General features: G+C 44.5%; 1 protein-coding gene and 1 pseudogene across 1 annotated transcript; both read left to right on the top strand.

The window, feature by feature from the left end:
- LOC131094633 (synaptonemal complex protein 1-like) overlaps positions 1-3,714 on the top strand; it is a 38,672-nt pseudogene extending 34,958 nt beyond the window's left edge.
- A 6,943-nt stretch (positions 3,715-10,657) lies between these two features.
- Positions 10,658-12,057, top strand: LOC131094632 (zinc finger protein 239-like). Its single transcript, XM_058042279.1, has 2 exons — positions 10,658-10,673; positions 10,811-12,057. Exons 1-2 carry the CDS (start codon positions 10,658-10,660, stop codon positions 11,767-11,769), a joined length of 975 nt encoding a protein of 324 aa, XP_057898262.1. The 3' UTR covers positions 11,770-12,057.
- Positions 12,058-16,954: the final 4,897 nt, after the last annotated feature.

Here is a 16,954-nt window from a genome sequence, read left to right as displayed (position 1 = left end):
TTAAGAGCCTGGTTTGAAAATTGATGTTTTAAGACTGGATAACTCTATAATTGTAACATTTAGTCACATGTTTTGAGTTTGTTGTTAGTTTGGTTTTTTTACCACAGAATTAATATGATAAAATGGTTGAAGAAAAAGATGCAGAGTTAAAAGTATATGAAATGAAACAGCAAAAGCAGTTCTCATCAGAATGAGCCCTGGTAAGGAGCACTTTCCAATGGTCAGTAATTCAGTGAAGGGGCTGATGTCCTTGTGTAGGGGTTTTATACTGGCTAATTGCAGGCACACAAAAAAAACATTCACTCATTTTTCTCTGCTGTAGTTGAGCAGAGGAGGGGAAAGAAAAATTCAAGTTGAGATAAAGATTAGGAGAAAAACACTTTGAGGGTAAAGCAGATTCAAACTTAAATAGTATAAAAAAATTTATTACTAATAGAATTAAAAGTGAGTAATGAGAATTAAAATAGTATAAAAATTTTATTACTAATAGAATTAAAAGTGAGTAATGAGAATTAAAATAAACCTTTAAAACACCTTTTTTTCCCAATCCCTCCCTCTTGCCCACCCACAGCATAGAGAGACAAAAGATGTGATCTTCAGTCAGTTTGTGACTTCTCAAAATCTTTTTTCAGTTTGCTTAGAGAGTTCCTTTTCCTGCTGTGCTCTGGGGTCTTTCCCACCAGAGACCGTTCTCTGGGAACTTTTCCAGTGTGGTTTGAATTTTTACCAGTAGCAGTCCCACCCAACCTGCTGCAACAGATCTTATTCTGGGCACTAAAAACTCAAAATGTTTCTAAAAGTAAATTGGAGTAGCAGAGTGCTTGTGTCTGCTCTTCCAGATAGTGTGTCATGTTCTGATTCCCCACTTTGAATAGGAAACTTTTGTTTTAAATATTTAGATTGTGCCCCCTCACCCCTCTTCTCCCAAGGGTTTTAAGGTATTACCTTGAACACTTCTGATCAAGTACCTGTTTCTTAAAGTGCTTCAGTCTTTGTTAAACAAGCTAAAGCAAAGCTTCAAGTATAGGGCTGAAAAGCAAATAGAATTATCTTGTGTATCTAATGAGTGTCCCTGTTAATTACTGTCTCACCTGGGACTGTTTTCCTTTTTCTGGGCTGTGCATAGTTAACCCTGTTCTTTATTTAATGGTTTGTAGGAAGATGAGCTGTCATGTTTGAAAAGGGAACTGTCCTCCCTTAAGGAACAACTGAGAGCAGAAATGGAAGAAAAGGTGGAGTTTTTTTTCACTGAGCAGTGGGGGTGAGAGGTGTGGCCTGGGCTTGTGCTGTGGGAAGAGTTGGGTAAGAAATGAAACTGAACAGGAAAACAGTGACTTTGGAATGCTGGGGTTGTGCTAAATCTGGTCATCTATTTGTGTGAACTTTGTAACAGTCTGTGATTATAGATTATATATAAATAAACAAACAACAAAACAAAACTCTTCTTTATTTTAGTTAATTTTAACTAGTTAAGCAAAAAAGTTCCCTAAACTGTAGGATTTTTCAGTGACTTTTAAATGCTGAGGTTGTGCTAAATCTGGTCATATTTTTGTGTGAACTTTGTAGCAGTCTGTGATTATAGACTGTGCTCTTTAATTACACCAAGAAGATTTTTAACAACTGAATTCAAATCAATATTTCCTTGCTGTCACAAAACTCTTTTGTAGGAGAATCTTGTAAAAGAGCACTCTGGCAGTATGATTCCTAAAAGTGAAAAGAAGCACAAGGTAACTTTAACTTTTTAATTGCTTTTAGAATTTGGTAGCGTTATATGTGTAGAATCAATTGAAGTGCCATGAGTATTTATTTGCATTCAACAAAAGACATTGGAATGCTTTTGACTTAAAATTTTAAATTATAGAAAGTAAAAATTTATGTTCCTGGGATTCCTAAACCTTGTTTAGATCTATACAGTGAATCTATTCATGTAAAAAATAGAAGGTCTCCAAATTATATTCCTAACATTAAAAAAAATAAAAATAATAATTAAAAATGCCTCCTTCAGTACAGGAAGCTTCTTGGGCAGTCCAACACTGATATTTTATAACTCCTAACCGTGAATATTTCTTGTTGCATTTTTCTGCCTGTATTTCTTACTTCTCTGTAGATGATTTTTTCCCTCCCTGGGATAAGAAGGGATTTTAAAGGGTCACACCATTCCATGGAGATATTAGCCATCAGTTTCTGGAAAGGCTCCCAGTGTGTAATTTTTCTTGCTCAGTTGTTGATTTTTTTCTGTCTCTAGAATTGTTTTACTTAGTCTTAAAAGTGTCCATTTGTAAAGGCACTTTTCCTCTATGGAAGAGAAAAAAGCTGATATAGCTGTAAAAATGGTCAAAGTATCAAAGTAGTCCTGACTGCAGAGCTCACCCTTCTTCCCTGCCAGGAGTTCACTTGTGGTTTTCATATTGGAACAATGGAATCCAGCACCATTTTGATGTTATCTGTCTAAAAAAGGACTGCACTGGACCATTCAATGCTTCTCAGTTTCACTTCTAGTGAAAAGACTATTTTAAATAACACCAATCTTGATGTAGCTATCAATCTTTCTCTGAAAGCCTTTTCCTGCAGTTTTGTTTGTTCCCATTTTCTTTGATGTTTGATAGAGTCCAATGCAGTGGCTACAGTTCAGAATAGCCTGAATTTCTGCAGATAAGCATGGAGAACTTAAATACAATGTACCATGAAACTCAGCTCTTCCATAGCTTCCCCTTCATTCTCCTCATTTGGCAACAAAAATAATATAAAATATTATATTTCCACCCCTACCCACTTTGTTTGGGTTTTTGCTCCATGTTTGGATGGAAAGATCAGAATTCCACCATTTCTGTCAGGTGAATTCTTGGACACTCAGACTGTAAACTGGGTCCTGAGTTTGGCTTTAGATTCCACATTTAGCCCATAAAATATAATCTAGAAATAGAAACATTTTCTTTCCCAGACATGTGTTATAAAGACTCCTCCAGTGGATAAAATGCAGAGTGGAAGAAGCACAAACCTGCCTGCAGGGCAGAGCAGCAGGAAAAAGCAGAAAGTGCTTGTGCAGCTGACACTCAGTCAGACAGCTCTGAGCACACTGACCTCCTGGTAAGAGCCAGAGAACAAATCATGTGCTGAGCAGCTCTTTGTGCTCACTGCTGGGGCTGAGAATGGAAATAAAGAGTTTGGGCTCCCACATTCCAGCCAATATTTATCTGTATATTTTTAATTTATTGGTTCTTCCTGGAATTGTCATTGTATGTACATAATTAACATTCTTTTTATTGAACTTTATGCCTCATAATGACATCTTAACTTTTTTTTTCATAGTTTAATATCCTTAGGGGGAAAGAAAAAGTATTTTTAATATAGTGTGCCTAAGTAACTTTTAATTTAACTTTTAACTTTTCATTCATTAGAGCATAGTCTCGGAAGAAGAAACGTTTAAAAAATTGTACAGAGATTATCCACAAGCTTCATAATTACACTCCACAGCACCAAAAAAGGTATGTTAGCCTTTCCTAAGATTAAACCAAGCAGTTAATCAGATTGTTTAAAGAAACTAAAGGATGGCTTTATTTTCCTTCCTAGAGCCCAGCTCCATGCAGTGTGAAATCTCCAGGCTCTGCTCTGAAACTCAAAACCATGAGGAGAATGCGCCAGGCGGGCTGGGCTACGCTCTCCAAAATGAACAGGAAAAGGAAAATTAAAGATGCTGTAAAGCTCTTTGCTTAAAATGCAGAAATGCCCAGTGCCCTGACATTGCTTGCAGGGTTGTTTTTCTCTCAGAGTTAGTGCTTTGTTGCATTTTTCTGTTATACTCAGTGTGTTTAATACCTCAAAATGTTGTAACAAAAACTGGCCAATTTTAAATTTTGAAATAAACAGAACTACATAGAAAGTTGTTTCAAAGCTGTTTCTGGCATTAGAAATTCTGGTTTTAAAGAACTTCTGTTCTTTTAAATTTGCTCTGTTTTTCTTAACACATAAATACTTAGTGGAAGAAATGTAGCTGTTAAATGAATGTTCTTTTACCTGAAGTCCTCTTGCTTTTTCCTGCATTTTAATGGCTGTTAGACCTGTCTTTTTAGACTGTTTTGTTTTCTGTATGTTAAAATGGTTTCAAAACTTCTAAAATTTCAGTAGAATTTTTTGTATTTAAAAACATTTCAGCTTCACAAGGAGTAAAATATGCATGTTATAAGATTGTGTAAACAATGTTAGGATGCCATTAAATTGTTCATCTGAAATATCAAGTATGGGACTATTTGTTGTTGCTTTAAATATTTGAACACAGACAGAAATCACCCACCAGCCTTCCTAGGGACCAGCAGAAGTGCAAGGATAGATTAGAACACCTATTTCAGTATTAATCCTTGATTAATCTTTGTCAGGATCTCTGGCTGGTCAGAGTGACCCTGAGAAAAGTTCCAAAGTCTCTTTTCCCAGCCTGGTGCTTGAAGAAGGAGTCAGGGCTCTTCATTTCTCAGTCTCAAGGATGTTTATTTTATCTTATCTATAAAAAATATTCTCCTGCTTTGCCGAGGTCCCTCCAGCAGGACAGTTCCAGGCACTCTGCCTCCCCCGGGGCAGTGTTATGTCTTTAAACTAAAAACTACATATACAATGTTTACAATTACTTACCTATCACCTATGTTAGACAGTGAGCTTCTACTCTAAACCAGTCAGTAAGTGCCAACATCACAGCAGAAGATGGAGGCCAAGAAGAAGAAGGAGAAAGCTGGACACACCCAGTTCCCTCCATCTTGCCTCCTGAACCCCCATACCAAAACCCCTAAAATCTACTTTTCCATCCCGTAATAACTTCACTAACTAAAGTGTTGTGGCTTGCTGATCTTCATACCAGATTGGTAATTTGCTCCATGGGTCATAATCAAAACCACAGGTGCATTTTGTGCTCCGTGCCAGGGTCTCTGAGCCCCCTGGCACGGGTCTTGGCTGCTCCGGACAGCCAGAGGGATGTCCTGGGTCCTGACAAATCTTGGTTTCACAACAATGACAAACCCTGCTTCAGAGCCTAGACATACGAAGAAAACTACAAGTACATCTTAATCCCTGAGCCCCCTGCCCATCACTGGGGGCACTGAGGGTTTCTCCCCCTGCCCCAGTGTAGGATTGATGGGGGTGGCACGGTCAGGATGAACGGAGATGAGAGATCACTGCAGCCAGGTCATGGAACTTGGGGTTTATTGCACAGGGCCTGGGTGCAGGGCCCTGCTGGGATTTGGGGTTTATTGCAAAGGGCCTGGGTGCAGGGCCCTGCTGGGATTGGGGTTTATTGCAAAGGGCCTGGGTGCAGGGCCCTGCTGGGATTTGGGGTTTATTGCAAAGGCCTGGGTGCAGGGCCCTGCTGGGATTTGGGGTTTATTGCAGAGGGCCTGGGTGCAGGGCCCTGCTGGGATTTGGGGTTTATTGCAAAGGCCTGGGTGCAGGGCCCTGCTGGGATTTGGGGTTTATTGCCAAGGGCCTGGGTGCAGGGCCCTGCTGGGATTTGGGGTTTATTGCAGAGGGCCTGAGTGCAGGGCCCTGCTGGGATTTGGGGTTTATTGCAGAGGGCTTGGGTGCAGGGCCCTGCTGGGATTTGGGGTTTATTGCAAAGGCCTGGGTGCAGGGCCCTGCTGGGATTTGGGGTTTATTCCAGAGGGCCTGGGTGCAGGGCCCTGCTGGGATTTGGGGTTTATTGCAGAGGGCCTGGGTGCAGGGCCCTGCTGGGATTTGGGGTTTATTGCCAAGGGCCTGGGTGCAGGGCCCTGCTGGGATTGGGGTTTATTGCAAAGGGCTTGGGTGCAGGGCCCTGCTGAGATTTGGGGTTTATTGCAAAGGCCTGGGTGCAGGGCCCTGCTGGGATTGGGGTTTATTGCACAGGGCCTGGGTGCAGGGCCCTGCTGGGATTTGGGGTTTATTGCAAAGGGCCTGGGTGCAGGGCCCTGCTTGGAGCTGCAGCCACAGCTCAGAGCAGGCCCAAGAGAAGAGAGGGGTAGAGAGGATGACAGGGTAAGTAAGAGAGTAAAAGCATAAGAGAGTAAAAGGGGTAAGAGCATCAAAGGCAAGAGCTAAGAGACAAGAGGTAAGAGCAAGAGTAAGAGAGGTAAGAGCTAAGAGAGCAAAGTTCCCGTTACAATACAATAAATCTTCTTCTGTGTTGAATATTCTGATTCTCACTTAACCAATCTAGTACAATATACAAATCCTATAGTGTTTCCATACCGCCTGTAAGAATCACTGCATTACCATCCTGTGCTACATTTTAAACCCTAAAAACTCCTCTGTGGTCCCCTTCAGTAGGGGCTGCTCTGACCCTGGGACCTGCCTGCAGGCAGAAGGAATTGTTTCATCAAAAGGGGATTACTTTCAGCGGCCACACCGTTGTTTTCCCGTTGTTCAGTAACTAAGGGATCTCATAGCTTGCTTTCATTTCAATCTTGCTTATAGTTTCCATATTCTCAAAATCTTTTGCCAGACAATCATATTTGTAAGGCTTTCCTGTTTCATCTTCCCCAACACCCCAGAGCCGGCGCTGCTGCGGCTGTGGGGCAGAGGGGGTGCGAAAGGGGGATCCGGCATTGGAGCGGGAGGAAGGGGAGGGAGAGGGGAAGGGGAGGAGCAGGAACAGGAGCAGCACGGAGGGAGCAGCCCGAGGAGGAGCAGCAGCCGGGGAAGGAGCATTGCGGGGTTCCACGGCGAGCCTGCAGATCGGCTGGGCCCGGCAGCATCGCATTGCCCCGCGTCCCGCAGGTGAGCGCCGAGGGGAAGCGGCAGCTCCGGGAGGGTTTTTGTGGGGGGAGAGGGGGATTTTGCTGGGGTTTGGACCTTGCCGATTCCGGAGTTGTGAAAAGTGTATATTATATGGCTCTATGCAGATATTTACTGTGGGAATCCATAAAATCAGAGGGGTTTGGGAAAGCTGCAAGAGACAGCAGAACTGTGATTGGAGCTAAAGCAGCAGCCATGAGATTGGTCAGCAGAAAAATTATTTAAACTGTAGAAAAAGCAAAGGCAAATAGAACATTGGCTTGTGTATTAATGCTTGTCTGAATAGCTCTCTAAGCTTCAGAAAGTTTATCTAGCAAGATATTAGGAAGGTTAAAGCTTAAGAATGGAGCTCTGTGTGTTGTGTTTTAAGGCTTACAAGCAGGTATTGTATTCGAAATGAGCAAGCATTGTTTTAACCAAAGGTACGTGTGCTTATGGTGTGCGAAAAACGCCAATCACTTGTTTTTAAAATTTTAAAAGTTTATAAGTAATAAAATGGTTCTTAAAATAGTAAGACATTTAGAGTAATAATAATTTAGACAATTTCAATTAGGACAATACAAGACAAGAAATACAAAGAGTTACGGATGTCCGGGTACCTTTTTCTGGGCAGCATGAGCCCGAAAAAGGACCCCGCTAACAGAGGATTAAGGATTAACCCTTAAAAACAATAGCCCGTTGCATATTCATACACCTCATAGATGATGCATAAATTCCTTTCAAACACAGGATTCTGTCTGGTCATGGTCAACTTCTTCCTTCTAATCCTAACAGCCCCTTCGAGGCAGGAAGAAGTTCGTTTCTTCTGATAAGAGAGCAAAAAATTCTCTTTCTTGGAAAAATTTAGGTGTCCTGTGGCTGCTATCTTGCTGCAAGTCCTTTCTTTAAAAAAGTATCCGACATAGCGTTGTTTCTATTTTAACAATTTTTATAACCTAAAACTATATTTAACATGGTACTTAAGAGAATTAATACAGCATTACTTTCTAACACAACACATATAATATTCATTTTAATATTTGCGAAAAACCAATCATAAAATGCATGCATTTTTCACATTTACCATATGTATTTTGATGTATTGATTAATAGTGCTGTATTAACATTTTAATAATAAATGTAGTCTTGTAATTAAAAGGTAAGTCTTTTAGTTAAAATAAGAATTATGTTAGTGGGGTTTTTTTAAAGAAATGAATGAGGCACTCGCACCAGATAGCAGCCACAAGACACCTAAATCTTTCAGAGAAAAGAATTTATTGCTCTCTTACCAGAAGAAATGAACTTCTTCCTGCCTCTAAGGCACTGTTAGGATTAGAAGGAAGAAGCTGACACTGACCAGCCAGAATCCTGCCTCAAAGGGGCTGTTAGGATTAGAAGGAGAAAGTTGATGGTGATCAGACAGAATCCTGTGTTTGAATGGAATTTATGCATCATGTATGAGGTGTATGAATATGCAACGCGCTATTGTTTTTAAGGGTTAATCCTCTGTTAGCGGGGTCCTTTTCTGGGTTTGTGCTGCCCAGAAAAAGGTACCCGGATGTCCATAACTCTTTCTGTTTGTTGTCTCGTATTGTCCTAATTCAAATTGTCCAAATTATTATTACTCAAGTTGTATTACTATTTTTATAATAATTTTATTACTATTAAACTTTCAAAATTTTAAAAAGAAGTGATTGGCTTTTTTCACAGGAGTTGAGTCCCAAATATGTTTCGGTGTCGCTGAGAGAGGTGTTTTTAATTCATTTGATGAGGGGATATTTTGGATCTCTTAGGAGTGCAAAGGGGAGCAGGGGAAGCACTGAGTGCCTGGAGTGGAGGGATGCTGGAGAAAGGGGACCCTGGAACACCTGATGTAAAATTTCAATAGCCAATCCAAATTTTACTTCTATACCTTTTATTTTAAAGCAAGCAAGCAGCGCTGGGTAGCCAGAGAGTCACTGCTCCCCTCACAGCACACACAGTTTGGTAAAGTATACATACTGTTTTTAAGCCTACAAAGCATTTTCCAATGTGCTTGGTTAGTCCAAATTAGCAAATATCAATAAGCTGGGAGCACCAATTTCATAATCTTTCCAGGTGGTCATTGATTTCTATCCTTGTTGAGTTGTCTGGAGGGAGGTCTTAGACTGATGTCTGCTACATGATTTTGTCAAGTGCATCAAGTTTTTTATTATACATAAGATTTTAATTGCTTTTTTGCAATATCTCTTAGCTTTACCCCAACTTCCTCTATTTTATTCTAAGCATCAGTCATCTTGCTACCTCATCTCTTTTGCTCTACTATACTTCTTTGATTTTGATGCTTTATTTGGCTATTTGGTCATAAAGTTTCAGAAGTTTTCTTTGTGTCTCTTTTGGACACAGCGGATAGAAGGATTTGCTGATTCCATTGCCAATTGACATGAATCACAAAAACAATTTCGACAGAATCAGGGGAGGATGAGCTCTGAGACCTCCAAAACCCCCTCAGCATGCCTGAGCAGCACCTGGGAGAGGGGGGAATGCCCAGGACCCCCCAGAGCAGAGCTCTGAGAAGGGGGACCCACATAACCTCAAAGTCAGGACACTGGAAATGGGCAACTCCTAGAAGAGTGTTTTTGGAATTCCTGGTTTTTGAAGGTATTTCTGGCCACCAGACACCCAGTGACTTCTAGAGATGGACTTGGCCAGTGGGACCTTCAAAGCCAATGTCCTGGTTTAGGGCAGTTTTGGGAGAAAAACCTCTAAAGGTGTTTCCTGTAGAAGACCAAAGTCAAGTGGCCCCTCCTCCAACTGATTCTGGAAAAGTATTTCCTTTGAGAGAAGTGGAAAAAACTGTTTATTTAACAGGCAAAGCACTCACCAACCCCAAAAATTAACAGTATTAAGCAATAAAACTGCTTGCTGCTCCAAAAGAGATGACAAACTCACAAAGTCCCTCCGTGGGCTGTAGCTTGGCTTGCTCAGTCTCTTATCAGTCACTTATCAGTCTCTTATCAGTCTCTTATGAGTCTCTCTGGTGCTGGAAATGCCATTGCCCAGCCCCGGTGGGGCACAGGTGTGAGCACCTGGTGCTCTTCTGGGTGTTCAGTGCAGAGCAGGTTTAGACAGGTCCAAAGAAAAGGAAAACCAAAAACCACAGTCCAGGGAACTTCTCTTCCTCTGCTAGCTAAAACTAACTAAAAGCAGAGGAGGGCTCTGTCCCGCTGTCTGTCCGTCCACAGACAACAGAGGAGCCGGAATGTGGAGGAGTGAGAGAGGTTCTGAAAACAAACTCCATGCTTCTTCTTCCGCCATCTTTGTTCTCAGAACCAGCCTTAAAGGTGCAAAGCTTATTTCAGACAAATGGGGATATGAGCATCATAAATTTGCCCATTATCCCTGGGATCCACAAAAGACCCTTGGGCTGTGTAAGCAGGACCCAGGAGAGGGGGAATTCCCAGGACCCATGGGCCCCCCAGCAGCTCTGAGAATAGGGACCGCATAACCCCAAAGTGAGGACACTGGAAACAGGGAACTCCTGGGAGAGGTTTTTGGATTCCTTGATTTTGGAGATATTTCTGGCCACCCGGTGACTTCTAGAGATGGACTTGATCAGTGGGACCTTCGAAGGCAATGCACTCACATCTTGTTTTTTCTGCAAACCAGGATTTCCCATTCCCAAACCTTATCTGGATAGAGAAGAAGGCTGCGAGGAAGCTGAAGATGCCCCAGGACACCCAGGCAGGTGAGGAGGAAGTTGCTGCCCCTTTCCCCCTTTCTTCTGCTCCATCTCCCAGCCCAGCACGGCCCCTGGCTGCAGGACTGATGCTGCTGATGCTGTCCAGCCAGGGATGCACTGGGGGGATCTCCTTCCCCTTCCCTGTGGCACAGATACAAATCTCATCCTCTCCTTGTCTTTCCTCCCCCAGAGCAGGAGCTGAAGATGGAGACCAGAGAGGGCAAATCCCCATGGCAGAACATCGTGGCAGAGGCCACTTTGAGTGGCTACAGGGCACTGGAGTGCAATGGGGAGGAAAAGCCCCGGAGATCCCACAGGAGGAGGGGCTGCAAACCCAGCCCAGGATGCTCTGAGGAGGAAAGACCCAGTCTGGCCAGAGCTCTGAGGTGGTGGTCTATGAGCAGCTTGATGATGGCAAGAAGCCCCACCAGTACTTGGAATGTGGGAAGAGTTTCCTCACGAGCTACCACCTGATCATCCACCAGAGGATACACACTGGGGAACGGCCCTATGAGTGTGGGGAATGTGGGAAGAGCTTCAGGTTCAGCTCCCACCTGATCATCCACCAGAGGATCCACACCAATGAACGGCCCCACAAGTGTGGGGAATGTGGGAAAGGCTTCAGGAGGAGCTCCAGCCTGAAACTCCACCAGATGATCCACACTGGGATACGACCCTTTGTGTGTGGAGAATGTGGGAAGGGCTTCCGTGACAGCTCTTGCCTGATCATCCACCAGACAATGCATATTGGGGAGTGCCCCTACACGTGCTCAGTGTGTGGGAAGAGCTTCATCAAGAACTCCAGCCTGATTCTGCACCAGAGGATCCACACTGGGGAGAGGCCCTACAAGTGCAGGGAATGTGGGAAAAGCTTTAGGCAGAGCTGCCATCTGAATGCCCACCAGAGGATCCACACCGGGGAGAGGCCCTATAAGTGCAGGGAATGTGGGAAAAGCTTCAGGAGAAGCAGTGGGCTGATTCTGCACCAGAGGATCCACTCCAGGGAGAGGCCTTACAAGTGTGGAGAATGTGGGAAGAGCTTCAGCCAGAACTCCAGCCTGATTGCCCACCAGAGGATCTGCAGTGGGGACAGGCCATATGAGTGTTCTGAGTGTGGGGAGAGGTTTTTCAGAGCCAATACTGTCTCCTCAAGCATCAGCAGATTCACACAGAATAGAGGCCCTTCTGCTGCCCTGACTGCAGGAAGGGCTTTAAGAAAAACTCCACCTTTGTCACCCACCAGCAGATCCACACTGGGGAGAGGCCCTGACAGTGTCCTAAGTGTGGGAAGAGCTTCTCCCAGAACTCTGCTGTGACCCAACACCAAGGGAGGCAGCAGTAAGGGATGCCCTACAAGTGCCCTGTGTGCAGGAAGAGTGTCGCCTTGATTTTTTAAGATTTTCTAAGCCTTCTGATGTTTACATTCTTGTAGCAAACTTTCTCACACACTTTCTGTAAATAACTTATTGTTTTGCATTCTTTTTTAGAAGAAGAAAAATTTGATGGACTGTTGGTTTGTCCAGTGTCATTGGAGAGGTGGCACTTTCACCCTCCAATCCACTGTCACTTTTAGAAAACTATAAATGTTGGAGTCAGAAAATAAACTTTCCTTTTCTCCCCCTTGAGAGCAGCAGTGTGTGCTTGTGTTGTTTTGTGTCCTACAGTGACAGGAAGAGCTTTGAGCGCTGCTTCAACTCCATCCCCCGTTGGGGACCTCCACTGGATAGTCCACAGTGACCCTCGCTAGGCTGAGACTTGGTCATCCATGGTCCTGGTGATCCATGTTGGGAAGACACCTGGCTGGTGGTCTCCACATCTTCCTGGCTTCCCTTGGGCACTTGGACACAGCCATAGAAAAATCCATTGGGATGCAAACTGACATCAGAATTTCATAGGGGACAGCACATTTTTTTACTTTTGACACCAAAAAGTCTGACCTTTGGCATCCAATCCTTGCTTTGGGTGGCATCCAGGAATTCCAAATGGTGTTGGAGGTCTTTTCCAACCTGAATCATTCCATGATTCTAATTCTCTCTGGCCCACCGGCATCTTCCACAGCCAAAAGGTGATGGACTAGGGCAAAAAAACAGGATTTTGGAGACAATGGAGTGGAAATCCCTCTTAAAACAGGTCATTTCTACCCACCCAAGCACATGGATCCTCAGCCAGTGTGGACACGTAAATGCTTTTATTTTGGCCTTTATTTTCTCTCATTTTTCTTTGCCCTTCACCCAGCATTGGGGTAAATATAAAGACATTTAAATATCACACGGGTGGTGACATTGTGGGACATGGGTGGGGACGTGTTGGGGATGGGGACAAGGACATGGGTGTGAACATGGCTGTGGATGGCGATATTGGGCATGGGGGGGTGTCACAGATAGAGATGGCGACATGGGGCTCTATGGCCATGGATGAGGACATGGGGGATATGACCATGGATGGTGACACAAGTGGCCTAGGGGACAAGTCCATGGGTTGTCATGTCCATGCCATGAGGTGTCCCATGGCCAAGGACAACACATCCCCACCACCACCATGATACTGTCCCTTTCATGCTACCATTTATTCCCTGCTCCTCCCCTGGCTGTGGCACCTGCCTTACAGGATGTCCCCATGTCCTGGTGACCCGTGTCACTCAGGCCACTCCCACCAGTGGCTCCAGCAGCAGCCAGAGCTCATCCTTGGCATGCAGGATCAGCTCGGGCTGGCGGCACAGGGGTGACCTCACGTTGTCCCTCCGCAGCACCAACTGGGACGGTGTCAATGCCACTACCACCTTCATCTCAGCCATGGCAAAGCTCTGCCTGATGCAGTTCCTGCCACCACGTCCCCACTGTCACTGTCATCCCACTGTGAACCCAGCCAGGGACAGGGCTGGCACTTGGGGACACTCCTGTCCCCACTCCAGCACATACCTGGGGCCAGCAGAGAAGAGGATGAAGGATGGCAGGAAGGACTGTCCCTTGCTGTTCTCCAGACAACCTCAGAGGATTGAACACCTGGGGTGACACCGACACAGTCACACTGAGGGGACACAGCTGTCACCACTGTGGTGGCAGGGACACATGGAGGCCTTGAGAACAGTTAATAACAAGTCAATAACAGGATGAGAAAAACAAGTGTTAGTCTCAACAAGAAAACCACAGGTATCGGCAACAAAGAGGGGTTGGTGTGTAATCTGCAACCTATGATGAGCTCGGGTTTTGTAATATGTATAAGCTTAATTAACACCACTATAAAAGAGTGTAAGCTAGATCAATAAATCGGAGTTCGATGCTGATCAATTAGGATGGGTCGACTCCCTTCGCTTCCTCAAATGGTGACACCCGATGGTGATACGGCAATGCACCATGGAGAAGTGAAGATACGGCAATGCACCATGGAGGAGTGAAGACACGGCTCAGGTCCTGAGAAGCAGCCGGGATGGCAGAAAATGCGGAGAACAGAAAAAAAAAAAGCGGATAAAAAAGAAGCTGAGACGCGTCGTGCCTCGGGTGTTGTACAGGCGAGCCCGACTGATACGTGCTGCATGGACCTTGAAGAGGCTGCAACAGCGCTGACGATTTTAGGTATGAAAAGGCAAGCAGCATATGATTTATTTACTGCCTTTTTACAAAAAAGGCAGGTTAAGGGGATAGATTTGCAAACGGATTTACCAGGGCTTTTGGCTTATGGCTATGATAGGGGAGTTTTTATTAACCCCCATACAGTTCACGAGTTAACGGAGTGGCATAAATTCGGTGATTTATTATGGGAGGCTACTTTAGAGGGCGATAAAACTGCCTAGAAGTTAGGTAAATTGTGGCGGGTCGTTCGCAATGAATTACGGCAGTTTCAGGCTGAGAAAGAGGCTGCCCAGCAGGCTACCGCCGCTCATGGGTGTAATAAAGATTATGATCAGGACAGGGGATACGATCAGGATAGGGGAATACCATTAGCCCCTGCAATGAGGACGGTCTTATTACCTGCTTTGCCGCCCTCTTCTGCTTTAAGCCAGGCTACACAGAGCGCTTCTGAGGCTTCCACACCCCCTGAACAACACGAACTATGGCCAAGACCACCCAATAATCTCCCAAAAATCAATGAGCCGATCCCTGGGGCGGAAAATGACCTAGCGGGGGCTGTTGCAAGGGAGCGGAGGTTGGCCTGGGCTGCACTTGCCAGAGACACTATGAAAAAGGGGGATGGGGAGCTTATCAGAGCTGCTACCCAGCTGGCTTGTCCTGTTGTATTCAATCCACAAGAGGGAGGGGGCATGCGGGCTACTATTACAGCCCTTGACTGGAAATTGCTGTCTCAGCTGAGGTCTACTGTTAGTCAGTTTGGAGTGAAAAGTGAGCCAGCCAAACAGATGTTAGATTTTATTTTTGATGCCAGTCTTCTTCTTTTGGTGAATGATTGTCATGAGGATAGCTAAATTGATCTTTACTGAGCCTCAGCAATTGTTATTCAATGCTCATTGGCAAGGGCTTGTAAATGAATGCGTAGCACAGTTAGGGCTAGGCTTACAAGAACAGGCAAAGACCTCTCAAAATCAGGTGTTAGCTGCTCTTGGACCTCTTCAAACGTCAGCAACACTGCCTTCAATGCCTAGTTGGTGCCAGAACCACAGTGACCACGCACCAACAGAAGTCGTCGCTGCAGCATCAGCACCCTCTCGTGTCTCCAACCCGACACCACAGGGAGCCTCGGCTTGGAACCGGCAGCCGCCGTAGAAGTTATGCTGATGACCTGCACCCACGGAAGATCCCGACAGGGATTCACGGACCTATTGTTTTACAGGGTCACAAGGTGGGTGCTTTGCTTTTCGGAAGATCATCTGCATTGGGATTATTTGTTTTGCCTGGCATCATTGAAGTGGACTATATGTTATGGTGCATACTCTTTTCCCACCACTCCAGATTAACAAAGGACTGAGAATTGCTCAGCTGGTGCCACTTGAGCCAAATGACTAAGGGATTACAGACTATGAAAGGACAAGAGAGGGGGGAAAATGGTTTTGAATCCACTGGAGGACTTACTTTACTGGCTTTGAACCTTTCTGAGAGACCCAAGAAAAGGGTGGAAATGGAATTTCAAGGACAGAAAGGATCATTTTCAGGCTTGTTGGACACTGGAGTCGATTCCAGCATTATTAGCCCTAGCCGTTGGCCTCCTCTCTGGGTTCGCATGAATGAAAAACAGCTAACAGCTTTCCTTCTCAGTAGTCCAATTACCACCTACCGTGCAATGCCTGATAAGGCAGGACATTATGGCTCAGTTGGGGGTGGTTTTAACCCTTTGGAGTAAAAGCCATTGCTTGGACTGTGGCTGAGGAACCTTGTGACATATACTGTAGAGATATTAGATGTGCTTTTAATGTAGTAGATGTGCTTTTAATGCTGCTGCTTATTTTACCTTGTATTTTTAATTATATTCAAAATATGGCCAGTAGAATGATAGAAAAAACCTGGCAGACTAACCTCCTTGCGCAAAAAAGAAAAACGGGGAATTTGTTGGAGAATTTTGCTCAGACATGGCTTGAAGGAAAAAAGGCCATGAACATATACAGCTGGCTAAAAATTAAAAGGCAGCTGTGAGCAGCAAGTTCTCAGGCTTTTCCCTTAACAACAGTAAACACCATGTCCTTGAGGAAGTGATGAGAAAAAACATGGTGGAAAACATGGAGGCCTTGAGAACAGTTAATAACAAGTCAATAACAGGATGAGAAAAACAAGTATTAGTCTCAACAAGAAAACCACAGGTATCGGCAACAAAGAGGGGTTGGTGTGTAATCTGCAACCTATGATGAGCTCGGGTTTTGTAATATGTATAAGCTTAATTAACACCACTATAAAAGAGTGTAAGCTAGATCAATAAATCGGAGTTCGATGCTGATCAATTAGGATGTAGTCGACTCCCTTTGCTTCCTCAAGGGACACCTCATAGGGTGGCCCTACCTCAGGCTCGGGCCAGAGGTCTGGGCTGTGGTGGGTCCTGTAGATGCTCATCAGGCAGATGACCCCTGGTGGGATGGGAATGGCCACTTTAGGGACAGCAGATGAGGGTTGGTGGTGACACTGGGGACACCCTGTCATACCCTTGGGGATGACATGGCCATCACGCTGGGGGATGTCCTTGGTGCAGCGCCGGGACACAGCAGTGACAGGATTGGCGTTTTTTACATCCTGTGACCTCCCTGTCTGTTCGATGTTGTGTCAGGCACTGCGTGAAAAACGCCAATCACTTGTTTTTCAAAATTTTAGAAGTTTAATAGTAATAAAATGGTTATAAAAATAGCAATATTACTAGAGTGATAAAAATTTGGACAATTAGGATTTAGGACAATATGAGACAATAAAAACAAAGAGTTACAGACGGTCCGGGTACCTTTTTCTGGTACCCATTCAGCACCACAGCCACAAACAAAGGCACTGCACAGTTTTTTCCACCAAGATGCTTGAGCTTTACAACAGCAATTTCAGCTGTCAAACACAGAGGTTTGTAATATTGTTAGCA

This window comes from Melospiza georgiana, chromosome 30, assembly GCF_028018845.1.
Source record: "Melospiza georgiana isolate bMelGeo1 chromosome 30, bMelGeo1.pri, whole genome shotgun sequence".
Taxonomy (NCBI): domain Eukaryota; kingdom Metazoa; phylum Chordata; class Aves; order Passeriformes; family Passerellidae; genus Melospiza; species Melospiza georgiana.
The sequence above is the reverse complement of the archived record's forward strand: the minus strand, read 5'-3'. Positions and strand labels throughout refer to the sequence as shown.